Source organism: Botryllus schlosseri, chromosome 15 (genome assembly GCF_051294905.1).
Source record: "Botryllus schlosseri isolate E-star chromosome 15, Bs_hap1, whole genome shotgun sequence".
Classification (NCBI taxonomy): Eukaryota; Metazoa; Chordata; class Ascidiacea; order Stolidobranchia; family Styelidae; genus Botryllus; species Botryllus schlosseri.
Genome location: NC_137250.1, coordinates 8,094,312 through 8,111,039, shown reverse-complemented (window position 1 = coordinate 8,111,039; position 16,728 = coordinate 8,094,312). Strand labels below are relative to the sequence as shown.

The 16,728-nt window shown below is 41.2% G+C and overlaps 1 protein-coding gene across 2 annotated transcripts; it reads left to right on the top strand.

The window, feature by feature from the left end:
• The first annotated feature begins 518 nt into the window (after positions 1-518).
• LOC145457069 (uncharacterized) lies at positions 519-11,140 on the top strand. Of its 2 annotated transcripts, XM_080335229.1 has the most exons (12): positions 551-721; positions 1,088-2,579; positions 4,850-5,028; positions 5,468-5,591; positions 6,076-6,171; positions 6,275-6,439; positions 7,557-7,754; positions 7,813-7,939; positions 8,005-8,159; positions 8,235-8,424; positions 8,494-9,317; positions 10,562-11,140. In XM_080335229.1, the coding sequence occupies exons 1-12, from the start codon at positions 687-689 to the stop codon at positions 10,670-10,672; spliced, it is 3,696 nt and encodes a 1,231-aa protein (XP_080191355.1). In that variant the 5' UTR covers positions 551-686; the 3' UTR covers positions 10,673-11,140. The 2 variants fall into 2 exon arrangements, with proteins under 2 accessions (XP_080191356.1, XP_080191355.1); XM_080335230.1 differs by lacking the exon at positions 10,562-11,140 and having other exon boundaries at positions 519-721; positions 8,484-8,654.
• Positions 11,141-16,728: the final 5,588 nt, after the last annotated feature.

Here is a 16,728-nt window from a genome sequence, read left to right as displayed (position 1 = left end):
CTCGGCAGTATCTTATTGATCTTGAGGCAACCAATGTGCTTCTCTGCGATGAGTCATCAGTAAAGTAATCGATAACGAAGAAAAATAGTAGATAGTCTCACGGATGCAGCACGTGGATATAGCCTCTCCCACTTCACTTCATGTGCGGGTTGTGCGAATTACAGTCAATAGAATGTTGAGGTTTGTCGATAGCGAATTGCATTCACCATCAGCATGCGTGTCATACAGGAGACATAGATCAGGTTACCATCAGCTTGGTCACGTATAGCACAGAAGCCGTGCTCGCACCGTAGTACATGCTGGACTGATTTCAGATTTTGAAATATGAATTCCATTCTAAAACAATGGATTCCGTTTAAAGTTTAGTGTAAACTTACGGTCAGAACTAGTCGAGGTTGTTAAATGGGTTACGGCGATCCATAATGATTCTCGAAGAATATCGTCGTGATCCGAGTGACCTTGGCCTAATAGAGGCCCAGTGTCCAATATGTAATTTCAGTGGCTTATACCCTGGGAATGAGATCGAGTACGAATTTCTGTCATCTCCATGAAATATCATTTTCACTACATACATAGCATGGTGATCTCCTACTGTACATCTACATAGCAAGAAATTGGATATCACAGAAAAGCAAAATGTCCAATCGCTATCGGACATTCATAGTTGCAAATGGTTGAGCGATAGCATGATAAAAAGAGAGCCACCGGAAGATTTCACGAGGTGAGACTATATTTAACAATTCAACCTCTAATACTGATTTTTTGTTGTTGTTGTTGTTGTTATTGTTCTTGCTGCTACTCACTATTGTAATCATCACAGAATATTGTACGATAGCTTTCGCTATCTTAGATGATAAAGATTAACTGTTTTATAAAGAAAAATCGAAGTATACTTTCGGAGAATTAGCTGCCTCTGGTTGATCTTTCATTGCGAGATAGGCAGGTATTGATTAAAACTGGTTAGCCTCTCTACCTTCATCTCCTGTACTTCTTTCCCTTCTTCAATAATTCATACACATGCCCTCCGTCGCTCCCAAGAGAAGTGAGTCGAAGGCGCCCGTTCATTGCGCGAGTTTTGTATTTACAGATCAGCAGGAACGTCAGCAGTCGCAAGAGCTCAAAGACGAGGGCAGGATTCGCCGATATCAGCCCATAACGATTTATCAGAAAGTCAAGAGGTTTCCGAAGGCGGCCGTTGCGAGGATGCGATACAGCCGACAGTTCAGAGTATGTCACAGGGTAAACAAGCGCGATCAGACAACAGTTCACCGCAACGTTTGGTTCACGAGATCCACCCGCACCCGCACCGGAGACATTTCCGCCACCACCTACTTGATCACTTCTCTGGTGAACTAAATCCGGACGGATCCGCGACCGCCATAAGATCCGCAGTAATAGGCCCTGATAGTACAGTTGACAAAGCAAACGCGGCAAATCCTAATCAAAGTCCCGTCGCTGGAGGGCACGAAAGAGCAATACCACAAATACTAGAATCAAAACTGGCGGAAGAGGCATCTTTTATTATACACGATCATCGCGCTGTAGATGCAGAGGAAATCCAGCAAATTGATATTGAAGAATCTAATCAGTGGCCGTTTTTCGGTACGGAGTCGAGAGTGTTACCATCAGGCAGGCGCGTGTCGTTTTTAAAACAAGCCTGCTGGGGTTTTTCGCATTCCAACTCCAACAAGGAGAAAGTCAATGACCAAGAAACCATCGCGTGTCAGAAGACAATGAAAGAATCAAAAACACTGCCACGGCGCTCCAACCTTCGCAGAGCGGAAAAGACTCTTGATCTGAGGAAATCCATTCCTGACGGATCGCAGGTAGTAGACATTGACAAGTTCAAGAACGAATCACTGAAGGGACCAGGCGGCGAAATCCGACAGCGACCAGATACCCAGGAAATCCTTCCGTGCGCTACAATCATTGATAGCTCCAGCACGAAAGGTAGACATCCGATTCCAAAAGCGCCTAGCATTATGCGTGCAGTCGCTGGAGATAAAGCGAAAATATCCCGGCCGACTGCTTCAAGGGAGCGGGTACAACCTAAAAAAATAGGCGATATTCGCAGGTCGTCATCAACTATCGCCATCTCGCCATCAAGACGAAAATCATTGACTAGAGAAACATTAGATAAAAGCAAGACCGCGCTGTCACCGCAGAGAAAAATAGTTGTATCCTCCAGCATCGTAGCAGTTCGAAAAGAAGATCTTTCCGCCAAGCCCAAGCGTGATGATAAGATCGCCAAGCGCCGTCTAAACAATCCCAGGAAATCGGCGACCGGCACAAATCAATATACATCCAATACCAAGCAGACACCGCAGATGAACGATTTTTCGCCGGACTCGTTGGAAGATAAAAGCTCACTGGTTCTTGTCGAGGGTGAAAACGAATCGAGTACATTCGAGGAGTTGAGCGTCGACGTGAGCGAACTTTCCGACCGGAATTTGTTGGTGGATTATGGCGATCCGTCGCGGTTCTACTTTCGCAACGAATGGGAGTCGCGCATGCTGACGTTTCGCGAGGAGGCAGCCTCGATAAGACGAAAAATCGAAGGAACTGAGGGCAACGACGAGGTAATAATGAATCAGCACTTGAAACTGATAATAAATATTGATCGAATTTGACTTCTATTTCAAAGTGATGTATCATTGTGCAAGCTTCATCGCGAGTTTAAACTTATAAAGCATACGTCCTGGGTGAACTTAACAATTGAGCATATTCCCTTTGGGTTTCAGTATATATACGGTTGTACGGTACATTGTTTGCCATGAAGCCTGTCATTTCAAATCACATGATACGAAGTAGTCTACCATAGTCCCATGGGATGGGATTCAGTCAGATATCATTTCTATATATGCGTTGGTTTCGTAGCGATGGCACAAAGTCAGAATAAGTTAAACTGCCAGGAAGATACCTCAATTCTGGTTTGATGTTCCGCTAATCTCAAGAACTTAACGAATAATATGCGGATCATAGTAAATTATATAAAAAAAAATAATATTATGATGGCATCGCATTGATAAATAATAATTTAACGATATAATCAAAGTAATATCATAGGATCGGTCGCAATAGCTTTGACGGGGTATATGAGTCTCTTTAGCCACACTGTGGATGTGCGCTGCACATGCTGCCTTCAATAGCTGTACTGCGCTTATGTTGCATAATTTATGACGGTCTCTCAAGGTTGATTGTGACGAAGATGCTCTAAATGTCGTTCGTCGACCGCGCGGAACATATTGTCAAAATGGCCATATTGACCCTATATTTGCAATTGTAATTTCGAAAGAGTCTTACAATTATTCCAATTCACTATTACGTCACAATTGACAATTCATGACGTCGTGGTGGCACGAAATCGAAGTTCACTTCATGGGATTCGCGGTGTGCACCATATTTCTGTCTATATACACTGGGTGTTGTAACGCCCGCACTAATCAAGCCGGCGTTTGAGCAATGAGCAATGAGCATGCGACATAATGAAGAACGACATGGGATATGGGACAGGTTATCTTAGCTACAAGGGTAGGGAACCTTTTGCTAGCTTCACACTTTTAATTTTATTTTAGAGCCATACGATATTTTTCGAAACCTAAAGCATTAAAATGTACGTACATATTCACGCGAAACGAACAATTGTATACCACAGCAAGCATATTTGTTGTGTTTTTTGTTTCAATTGTTGTTCAGGCGTCGCCATGTATGCTATTCTCTCTGTAAATCAACGCATTGTGCAATGCAAGATTCCAAGGCGTGCAATATTGGGCACAGGGATATGATATTGGTTAAAATATTGAAAGCAACTTTGTTCATGCCATAATGCAAAGTTCTTATATCGAACTCCACGGATTAGATTTGTCTAATTTATGTATGCAATTATGCATATATAACATGAATGTATCGGATTTCCGCTATTACTGGAAAATAAATTATATTGGACTGATTTTTAGCAATTAGCAGCAGCCAATATTTGGCATAAATTTCCAGATTTTGAGTTTCAGAGCTCCTACAAGGACACGTCACTGTTATGCTACCACAAGAGCAATGATGCCAGTCGTTATCAAAAACTTGCGGCAATGTTGCTAAATAGGATGCGAATAATGTACCGAATTATAAATTTATCAAAGAGCCATAGGTTCCCGACCCCTGCTATAGACAGTCGAAGTGCCACCCGAATGAAACCTGACAATTCACGTTTACCCTATTGTTTCTAAAGTAGCCAGGATCCAGTTCATCGTTTTACGCAATTGATAAATGGAAGGATTGTGCAATATGCATGTGTAAATACTAAGCAATATGATGCGTCATACTGGTGCTACATTGGATTACAACTTGAATATCTCCGAAGCGATGTATAGTATTGGCTATTGCCTTTAGGTGGGTCTAAGTTCACTCACTTTTCTGAATGTCATCAATAGCCTGCTTTTCTGGTTAAATTTCAAATTAGCTCATCGAGTGCGATCGCAAGCAGTTGCATATATACGGTAGTTCAAGTTTCACTCTGCCTACCAGACATGCGTTCGGATGCCCAATGCCCAATTGGCAATTGCCCAACGCCCATGCACCACTTTGTTTCTGGTTATAGCAATCAACAGCTTAACAAAAAGTGACAACGGGCGCTCTGAACACTCCCAAATTTGAAAATGTTGACATTTTATGTATTTGGATTCAATGATTGAATTATTTTGCCGTCTTGGAAATTCCGATTCTGGCTGCGCCCACGAGAACATCGCTTGGAATGCAATGAACTTCCTGACGAGCCTATGCGTCTCTTCCTAATTTTGAATAGGCTACATGCGCCATTGCGCTCCGATTGATAAGAGGCTCTGTTGAAACTATCCAGGTCAACGTTGAAGCTTTGGCTCTTATCGACAACATCGAACATATGAAGGAGGAGATGTGCGAGCTTTACGACTATTTCGATCAATTCGAGAGGGAGGAAGATACTCTTTTGCGACAAGTCCAGAGGCAATTGAATCAAGCCAATAAATATTGCCGAATTTTACATTATCGACTGCAAAAGTAAGTGGCACATACAATTAAATCATTCTGCACCTATCCGGCGTACGTTTTTATCCATCCGGGGAATGCGCAACAAATCACTAGCCTGGTTCACCCGGTGCCAGACTGTTGTTCTCAACGGCGCTACGACAATTGTGACTTTCATCAGCCTCGTTGGGAAGCTTTAGTTGCCTGCTTGGTTATTGGTTATAGAATCTATCGCAGTATACATAGAGATTGTTTCATTGAAAGACCGATGTACCATAGCTCTGGGGTTGCATTGAACTCTAATGACACATATGCACGATTGCACGTACGTACATTGTACTGTACAATGTACAATTGTACAATGTACATGTACTACTACACATATCATCAACGTTTATGAAAACTGATACCCGTGTCGAGATATCTTCTGTCTCGCTATGGCCAAATTGATATTTATTTTTTGTTAACGCAGCGCTGAAAAGCACAAAGTTGACAAAAACAGAATAGAGGAGTTGGAAGAGGAATTGAAACTGAGCAGACAGGTTGCGGTTTCTCTGCACTGGGAATTGCAGACGGTGGACTCAAAACAATTGAAAGTGGGTGCTAACGACATGATTACAAAATTATCACGAAAAGAATATTCCTTGGCAAATCCTAGTCTATACCGCACTATGCATAGCTTTGGCCTATTATTATCTCGCATTTGCACAATCAAGCCGTAAACGGGGGCGGGAACCTTCTTGGCTATCGGACTCGTATAGGCCTACGGAATGTAAAGTTCTCAATCATGTCGACTTCATGTCCGCGGTTATATGCAACTTTGCATAACTGTCAGTATCCAATATTGAAATATTATTCCCCTTTCGATGGTACACTGAAATATTGTTTGAATATTAATGATGCATTTTAAAGGTCGCTTATGTCCTGAACTGATTACCTGTGCCAGTTCAGGTCTCTGTACGTCAAATGTACATTGTACATTGTACTAACATATAACATGTAGCATATAAGCATTCCGTGTCATTTCAGGACGTTTATTTTTGCATGTGTGATTTTAACGAATACGAAACATCATTCTAGTTGGAAAAAGAAAATCTCGAACTTCGACATCGGATGGTGACTGTCCAAACAGCGAAGGAGGCGTTGAGTCAGCAGGCAACAAAGCTTCAGAATCACGTACTAAATTTTCTAGCTGCGTATGTCATAGTGCATCAGCAGCATCGCTAGTAGAACGTGTACAAGTACATAATTACGCATTTTGGTCAATTTATCACTGCAGATCGATCAAATGAGTCTACATGCTCCTTCTCCTTGCATAATCTCGGAAAGTTCGGAGGTCTGTGTGTCATCTGACAGCACTTCGGAGGTTAAAAGACAAATGCAGTTCATGGATGAAAAGGAAGCAGTGCTTATAAGACGACTTGTGGATATGCAAAAAGATCGGGTAATTTTACATCAGTGTTAACTTGATCCGTGATTTTCCACCGGTGTTCGCCGAGAAACTTGATGATTTGCTCATTTTATACTCTTATCCTAGAGGTAGAGCAAAACGATATGATTCACAGCAAACGCAAATAGCTGTTCGTTTATTTAGGTATAGTTGGATCCAGTAACACCAGATCGACTGCCTGGTCGTGATTTATTGTTGCACTTATTGCCACTCAATTATAAGATATTTTATATACTTAAGGCCCTGTCGCTCTTTCATTACAATGCACTGTACCATTGATGCTATCATACTCCGCGATACGTACAGGGTCGAATAGCTATGTTTGCAAAGCAAAAGGGGGAGCTGGCGGCCCTAACTCTTTTTTAATGTGGCCCGGAATTTCCGGAAATCGGAATTTCCCAATAGTATACAACATATAACATTGCATAAAATACGTAGGAACAAATTTCCAGTGATTTGTAAAACCTATTGATGATTTATATAAGTAATAGCTATCCCTTCAACTTTGTGACTTCAAAAGTCGGGAAAACTTTCCACATAACGAACCGCTTTGTATGGATATGATGCAAATCGTTGGGGTAGAAAATCAATTGTCATGTGATTGTCAACTTGATTATAAGGGCAATGTAAAAATTGGTAAATCTTTCCATTATTGTATGAAATTAATTCTGGTGAAAGCCTTTTGGAAAAAATAGTGAGATAAGCGTGGAACTGGATGTTACAAACTAATTGGAAAAGTAAATCTTTTGTTGAAATATTTGTCTCCAAGTCGCATACTGAATTTGAAATGAGACGCTGTCTACGAGTATTTCATTCAAAATTTGATACCAAAGAATGTATTTTACATGCGTATTGCGTATTCAAACAAGTCAAGATATCGCATTGAACTATAGGCAACTAACATACGTAGGTTAGTTATCTATAATTGAACAGCTGAAGGTGAATAAATTGTTTCCGTGTTCATCTTTATTACGCCATAATGATATTCCATTCGGTGTCCGCGAGGATTTCGTAATGCATAAAGTAGGCCTACTCCGCGGCACAAAATAGGTTGATAAACACTGAACTAGATGATAATGTATGTCTGGCGATATTGTTCCGTTATATGTAGGATGGCCTCAAAGATGAGTTGGATAAGTATCAGGATCTCTACGGGGATTTACCTAGCGCACCTGCGCCAGGCGGGACTCAGCAAACAGACCTGAAACTACGATTGAAGTTGGCGGAAGATCAATCGGGTGTGCTGGCACGAAAATTGATCGAAGTGCAACTCGAAAATGACAACATGGTTAAACTAATCGCACAGAAAGTAATTTGTTAATCTTGTTGAGTTATTTATTCAAACCTTGATCGATGTGACATTGTAGGATTCAATGGCAAAAGAGGCAATGAGGAGAAATCCTAGCGTCAGTGATCTTCAGTTTCTAGAAGATGAACGGGAATCGCTCCGGCTGGCTTTGGATGAAATGGAAATAGAAAATCAAAAACTGGCCGGTAGTACCATATTCATTTTGAGAATATAGAAACTAGGCAATAACTAACGTTCGAAACTTTCATAGCTGAGCTTCTGCGGTACAAGCAAGCTGTACACCGCCAACTGCATTCCAGCTCCACTTCAGCTGATTCGCCGCAAGATGTCGGTATAGTTCTACGAGTTCCGCGAAGCAGCGAAAGCGTATTTGCTGATGATAACTCCGTTTTCCGGTCGTACGAGGTTCTTAAGCGTTTTACTTACCTGACCAGTCAATGCTGTATTGATATTTTTGCGTTTTCATCATTCATATTTCAGTCTTCAGATGAAAGGCAACAAGTGGAAAGAATGATGCGTCCTGTGTCACTTATGTCCCCGTCTCTCAGTCGAAGTCAGCTGTCCCTGTCGCGTACTTTGTCTGATGTTGGGATGCCCCTGTCTCCCGATTGCCAAAACCAATCGGTGGGTCTGCAGATGAGTCCAACAGCCAAAGTTAATGCTACTTTCGGTATGGTAAACGAACATACAATTTTACGTATTTTGTGTTCAAAGAATATTTGACTGCAGACTTTTGCAGGATCAAGATCGAGTAGCGCGGCATATAGCCGCAAAAGAGTTTGTCATAAATGCAGAAAATCGAAATGGTCAAAAACTATTGACATTGCTGTGGGAACAAGTAGTCACCGACCAACGTCGTTGTTTCTGAGTGAGATGAGATCAATCGGGGTATCCACAGATGGAAATCTTTGTGTTGGTGGTTCTTATGATGCTGACGGGTCGGAAGTCGGTAGATCTATAGGAGGTGGAAAGCTGGAAACGAAAGAGGCAATCGTTCAGACAATATCACCAATCGCTAGCACCGAAAAATCCATCACTTTATCCAGCGTCACTTCTGAAACTGCGCCTCTGCCGAAAGCTTCTCCAATGCCGCCTCATTCACTGCTCCTTGAAGAGATGAGGAAGCAGTTGGCTCACGTTAGAACCATTGCTGAGTCCATGGACAGCGTCGTAAATGTCGATGCGATTGATGCAGCTATGGAATTGCGTGGTAAGGCAATGCTGGATGCCAAATCCAAATCGAATTGTGGGGTGATTCAGAAACAACAATTGTCGAAGTTGGCAAAATCTTTGCAAAAATATATACGGGACATGGAAATCTCTGTAACGGAAGACAGCGATAAGAGTGATCTTCTCACGCACGGTCACTCTCACGAAATTCAGAAATGGAATCTCCACGGTCACACCGACGCAAATACGATGACAAATAGAATCGAAGTAGATGACTCACCAACATTAAATGATCGAAGTCACTCCGACCGATTTGACCTGATCTCCATGAGCACTGTCAGATCCTTCCAGTTGAAATTGCGGCAAAGAACATCAGATCATGTCGGTATCAAGGTAAGCACTGTGGAAATGCATTTTGCATGAAAATAGATAATATATTTGGTGCTGTATAGTAGTAGGTAATCAATCGCTTTAAAGGACCAAATGATATATGTGACTTATTGTACTGTATACAGCAGGAGCGGCCAACCAGTGGTCCTCGAGAAGGTCTTGAGTGGCCCGCGAGGTATTTTTCGAAATTGGTTATATTATTTTTTTTTAAATGGATTGCCTAGATTATGAACTTGCAAGGCCAACCAAAAATTTGATTGGCCGCAACACTTGGGATGTTGATGAATAAACTATCAGTTCCGAAGTTCCGACGCATTTGCATATCCATGGGCCAGTCACATTTTGGTCGATATTCGTGCATTACAATAAAATATAATATTTTGCGGCAGATTTAGCCGAAGTAAAATTTTTCTTCACGCTTCGCGCGATATGTTGTCACTCGATTCTTTGCTTTTAATATTGGTACTCCCTCCTGAAAATGAACACAACGCATAATTTACCATATGGAGTCTATGTTCGGAATTAAGAGAGAAAAGTCTCGTCCAACAAGTGACTTTGCGTTTGCGCTCGCAGAAAGACCGTCGACGATGAAACATATAGGTACAAATTGAATGACGCATGTTGGCCAACGCTTTTGATATCGATATGTCCTGGTGCCGAATAGTCATGTCCTTGCAAACTGAGCCCCGCGATATACAGCAGACTCGCACTATACTCAAGTAACGATATTATTGACCTAGCTCATTCAAAAATTTTGATAAAATTTCGCGCTTCGCGCGGCTTGTGACTTTCGTAATAACTCGTGAATTGCATGTGGCCCTTTTGCAGAAAAGGTTATGGTCACGCCTGGTATACAGTAACTATAGTCGTTTCGATGTCGTATTTCGCATATAGCTGACATACGATGCTATTATTATGATTATCACTTTAAATTTTGAATTTGACGCGTAGTGGCATCACTTTCTGTTACTCCGCAATCTATCTGTGACGTCACATGGCTAACTAAAACGTCACATCACATTGGTAATTTTTATCGACCGTTCAAATCCCCATCTTGACTACAATACTAGGATAGCTAGCTCCAACCATCGAATTTTCTTCCCCGGTAATTTCTATGCAGATACTGTTTCTCTTAAATTTTATTCGCAAAATGAAATTGAAAACGTATTGTCTTGATTTTAATAGTATACGCACTTACGAGAGTACCTTGATTAAATCTGGCATACTGTTTACTTTCTGTATTTCAGGTCCTGGAAGCTACGGTATTGCTGATTATAATGTATATCTTGATCACTTCTTTGCCTTGGTCAGCCAAATTCAAAATCTTCTCCTTATTGCTCTTGTTCTTTGTTTTTTAAAGTGAAGAGGATCAGTAATGTATTCTATATAATTTGTACATGTCTACTACATGCTGGAGATCACGAACGATTTTTTGGTGTTAAAAGACTGTTCACGTGTTCAGTGTTCATCCAGTACAATCTTTTGTATTTTATGTTTAGTGTTATTGATTATGTACATTAACTGCGCTTGTGGCTCGATTCTCTGATATGTCTAGTCGACAGCTGGTCACCGTCATTAATATTGATGAACTCTGTGACCGAACGAAGGGAACCACTTGGCGGTATGAAGAATATTAAACTAACTAATGTTTACTTGAAATCATTAAATGGTAGGGACATTAAATGTTTCATCGCTCGTCGAAATTACATATTTTTCATCTTCTTGAACCATGACTTTGGAACCCAATCAAACGTACAATTTTGTGCATATATACGTTATTTTGTCACATTCTGTCCGTCTGTCTCAGTACATATTTCTGAATGGAAGATTTGATTTTATTGCAGAACGTTAACTGAATCAAAATAAGACAGGAAAGCTGAGAAAACTGCTCTCTGTTTGTAAGTTTAGTCTGGCATAGATAAAATTCATGTCGACTTCGACATTTTACGATAGATGAAACCATCATTGCAGTGAAATATCGAAACTGTTGCCGTAAAACCTTCCGTTACGCATACGATTATTGAATTCGTCCGATTGCGAATAGTCAACATGAAAGGCTTACCTTCTCGTCGAGTTTCTTTTACATCATGTATGGTACCATAGATCAATGCCCTTCAACCTTTTTCGTCGTGGTACACCCTTTTACCGTTTGCTTAAAACTCGTACACCCCTGATCAGATAAATCACTGATTTTGTATAGAAAGCCTAATTCAGGGGGAAGTTCAACCTCCTTGTTATTCACGGCTTCGATTCCATACATAGCATACGGCCGCATTCCGGTGGGGAGTCGTCGTGGCCAAATTTGGACGTCATATACTCATTACTGATGTTAAATTGGTTACTGGAAACTTCGCACCGCGGAGAACGCTTATGGTGATCTGTTCCATCACTCCATGTAGATTACCATTATAGTCGCTCGGAGCGCGAAAAAATGTTACACCTGGCAAATTTATTTCGTCGATAATATTGGTTGTTCCATATATTACTGTCACATATTTATCCATACTTACCGCACGTGATCAGATTAAACTAATAGACCTGATGGAGCCCAATCGGAACAAAATTAATGAAGATGCATCTTCCGGTTTCTATTAATCACTTTGTTGCATTTTCTTAACCTTCCATCATCAGAATTGTAGGTATATTGTCGAAATATATATTGGAATCGGCCAAACGTACGAGAAAAACCTTCATTCGTGAGACGCACACGATTCCGACTAGGTATGTCTTTATCATTTTCCTCTGCGGCTTGCATTTGCACAGTGGGGCCCAGATCACACTATTACATTAAAAACGACAAATCCAAGTCATCCTGAGTAACGCCAAGCGCGAATACAATTTTCAAGTTGAAAATCTCATAAATTTGCAGACTACTTCTTTAATTCAAATTGCATATTAACGGTCGCCAACACATGCTAATTTAACCATATGTGTTGAGGGCCGCATAATTATCGTTTAATGGCTGCCTGCGACCGTACGTCTGCAGCATGTTGGCCCCTTCTGGCCTGTTGAAATAAGGATGAACAAGGCTGCAACGTAGCCTAGTTGAATGCTAAATACTAATCAGGACCACCATCTAGAACAGTGGTTAACAGTTGTTCTCAAACTCTACCCCCGAGATACCCTGGCGACGCCCCTGCAATTATGTACACTGCGTTATTTATAAGCATCCCGCAGATAGTGGGGTAAACAGAAAATTTTCAAAATTTTTATTATTTATTTTTATATAATAAATATAAACTTACTTCTCCTGTAGCAAAGCGGTTACTGGCTGGAATTGAATCAAATTTTGTTTGTAGGCTTAAATTCGGTAACCTAACAATTTCATCAAGTAGCCAGTACGATTTGAGAAAAAAAGTCATCTTTGAAGAGCCCTATTGTACACAATGTAAGAGTAACATGACTTTTTTGTATCATTGGATTTAATGATCTGATATCGCAACTTCAATAGGTAGGCCTACAAGACATACTATGTAGGCTACCGGTTCATTGTACGTACAGCTAGCATATTAAAAAAATGCTTTCTCCAATTTTCTGTATTATCCCATTCACCAAAGAGTTGTTTGAAGCGAGCCCAAATGGTAATATCATTCCCCCCCCCCTAGTGGTACGAAAACCCCAATCACACAGTGGATGCGGGGATTGGATCATTGAATGTCGCTACGCGAGTGGAACTGTAGATGTAGGCCTAGAGAAGAATTATACGATTTTCCATGGCCGTAAATATCGCACCCTAAACCCATAATTAGCGGGGGAGCTCGGTTATTTCGTTGGTATGTTGGTTGGAGGAGATTTATCTGTAGCTACCCCGTTACGGCGTATACTCGTAGCGATAATGGGATCGCGGGTGTGTTACTGGGCTCGGGATCTCGTCTCTTTGCGACTGCCACCTGCATTGCATGTTCAATTGCTCAACGATCACTCAAAATATACGGCGAGACTAACAACACCACAAGTCTATGCGGTTATAATATTATATTAATACGACACACGAACCTCATAACAGCGATGCTCACGGACACATTAACGGAACCCAGACGATCTATAAATTCCTATACGATACATGCACAACGCACTGCACATGCACAGCAGACATGGGATAATCGCGATTAGTAATCGTAATCGATTACGACGATTACAGCATTTTCAAGTAATCGTAATCGCAATCGATTACATTCGAAAAAAATCCAAAGTAATCGTAATTGACTACTTCCCATATCGAATCGATTTCTTTGTGAAAGAACGATTACTTTCTATTTGTTCAAGGACTATGACATAAACTGAACATTCGTGAACAAGGAAGATATATTTTACCAGAGGTGGTCAAAGTAGTCACCGTCGCTACTCAAGTAGAAGTAGAAGTAACACCGGAATTTCTACTCAAGTAGAAGTAAGAGTTGTGGTTCACAAGTAAGTAAGTAAGTAGGTATTCTACGCTTATTTTTGCCTACAAAACTGAAAACTGTCAAGTAGAAGTAGAAGTAGTCTAAAATCATAATTACTTAAAAAGTAGTTTGAGCAGGCAAAATCTACTTCAGGTACTTCAAAAAGTAGAAGTACTTCGTTACTGACCACCTCTGTATTTTACTAGGTTAGTGATAGCGCAATCGTCAAATTTTCAACCGCCATTGTCATTATTACTTCAGAAGTATTTAGCTTTGCTCCTCATTTCGTAAGAAGTATCCACACATAGTAAATAGATATTCGATGTACGTACATTGTAGTGTGATTGTAAGAACACCCGCCGTGCTGTAGGCTATATCAGGTTATCAAGACGCTCCATATGCCACTACCTCGCAGCAGAATAATAATCACTGCTCTGCCTACTTTCCAACTTATGTATTGATGTTTGGTTATGCTTAGTTAAACCCAGTTTGACCGTTGCTGCTTGGCGAGCAGTAGGCCTATGTACGTACGTACACCGGACAAAGATTTGAAATTTTGCACTTGTCAAATAAAACAGTACGGTTTCCACAACGCAGCATTTAAAATCAACAACTGCTTATATCATAAACGAGCCGTTCTTTGCCGTTTCTCGTAGCGGCAGCTTGCAGCATCTGTATTGAGTTAACGGAAGAATTTTATGTTCACTTTATCTTATTCTCATATGACTCTACTTGAAACGGGTGCCAATCGTTATTTCATCATTCTTTACATTTGTACCTGTCGCCACAGCCATCCGCTTGTATACAATGTTAGCGTGGGTTGTAGCTAGAATCAGTACCAAAACAGCTATTCGTTCCCCACCCCATGCAAGCGTTGGTCTTGGGTCCCCATAGGGTGATCAATTTTCAAGTTGAAGACTTTTTGTCAATTATAATATTGGTAATCGCATTATATGCTACTATTCCTTATAAATCCTTTCTCAGCGCCCGATGGTCAGATTTACCTGTAGAGCTGGGGGCACTTAATTCATAATTAAAACATCTCTGGTATGTTGTTATAATTACTTTATTGTATGTTGTTAATTCGTAACTTCCGGTCTGTTAAATATTAAAAAGATATTGTGGTCGCCCAAACGTAGCACGCTAAAAGAAAAACTTTCGAGAGACGCACACACAAATTGTGATGTCTTTATTCCTCTGTGGGTGCCAAAGGTGGATTTTGGATTGTGGGCTCGGATTGGAAGGACCGGACTATTAGTCAGGCGCTGCTATTGACAATGGACACATACCCTAATTTTCAGCCAAGGTCTTTCTTTATTATCACTCTTCGTGGGGTCGCATGTTGGCCGAAACTGCATATGTCTTTTGGTGTGTCGTAGTGCCGTAATGACCGGCACCGAAATTCCTATTCCTATAAATTATGCATTCCTTTTTTCTTGACGGGGTATGCATTTCAAAATCAAGCTATCTCGAGACATTTGAATCGCCAAGCTCGAAGAAAATTTTCAAGTTAATAAAATCTCTCGTAAATACTTTATGTTGGTTTACGAAATACTTTTGAGTCCCCTTCGAGCTCGCTCCTCACCCTATTGCGGATTTGGGGGTGCGGCAGTTACGGACCTGGCGAGAATTCAAATCGTTGGGTGCGATAAATCGTCCCCTATAAAGTTGGCAATGGGTGCATTGTGGCGTAACAAGCAGATGACGCATCATTTATGAAGAAAGTAGTTCTTTTCTCATTAGGCCTTTTCATTGAAATCCTTATATTGTATTTCAATATATCTTCCAAGGTTAGTTCTAAGAAGCAAAATGTAATCGTGTGTAATCGTGATTACTTTTCCAATATAATCGTAATCGACTACTTCCTGATTTTGCTGTAATCGTAATCGCAGGGTTGTAACCATGTCACAATAGTTACCGAGTCACAAGTCAATCTCACTTTTATAGTTTTGACTCGAGTCAAGTCGAGTCATTTTCAATTCACCACCGAGTCAAGTCCGAGTCCAAGTCAGCGAAAAAAGGGTCGAGTCCGAGTCACAGTATTATGACTCGAGTCGAGTCCAAGTCATTGTGTTGACTGCTCAGTTTCTTGTAAAAGTCATGTTTAAATCCCACTTTTATAACTGTATTTGGTGGTATCGAATGGTTTGATGTTATAATATACGAATTTTCCTCCCTTTCAGCAGTTTCTGGTCGCATTTTCAAGTAGGCCTACCTGTACCAACAGACGAAATCCCAATAGTGTGTTGGCTTTGGAATTATATTGAACTGTCGGTCTTGGACGTCTGAGTCTCGAGTCAATGACTTGGCTCGAGTCATGCGCAATGACTCGAGTCCAAGTCGAGTCAATACACAGATTGACTCGAGTCGAGTCGAGTCATTTCCATATTTTGGAAAAATGACTCGAGTCAAGTCGAGTCATCAGAAAATCGTGACTCGAGTCGGACTCGAGTCATTACAGCCCTGCGTAATCGTAATCGTAATCGCGTGATTCAGGAGTAATCGTAATCGCAATCGACTACATTCATGAAGTAATCACCCCATGTCTGATGCACAGGGCACACTGCACAGCAAACTGTAACGAAACTCCACGCGAACCCCACACACACATACCCAGAAGCAGCCTTGCCATCTACAAGCGAGTACGAACTACCAACGGGGCGACAGTCCTTAGGTGCTCGCGCAGCACCGTCGGTGACTAGGCCGTGCCCCAGCCAAATATCCGCGCAGAGACTCCGACCGGTACATCCAACTCAAGCCTGCAAATGCAAGGCCAACTACCTACTACTTCACGCCCAACTGCCTAATACCACCACTACGTCACGCTGCTGCTCCCGACTACTCATACGTAACGCTACCAAACAGAAACATATGTCACTGTCTCACTCTCATCCATCTATGACTTTTGGATAAGAGGTGGACCACAGAACATTTTCTATCAGGAAATGGGCCACGGCCAAAAAAGGTTGATAACCCCTGTTATAAACAGATGTCAACTCCATCCTGTTCTTTCTTATGATATTACAGAA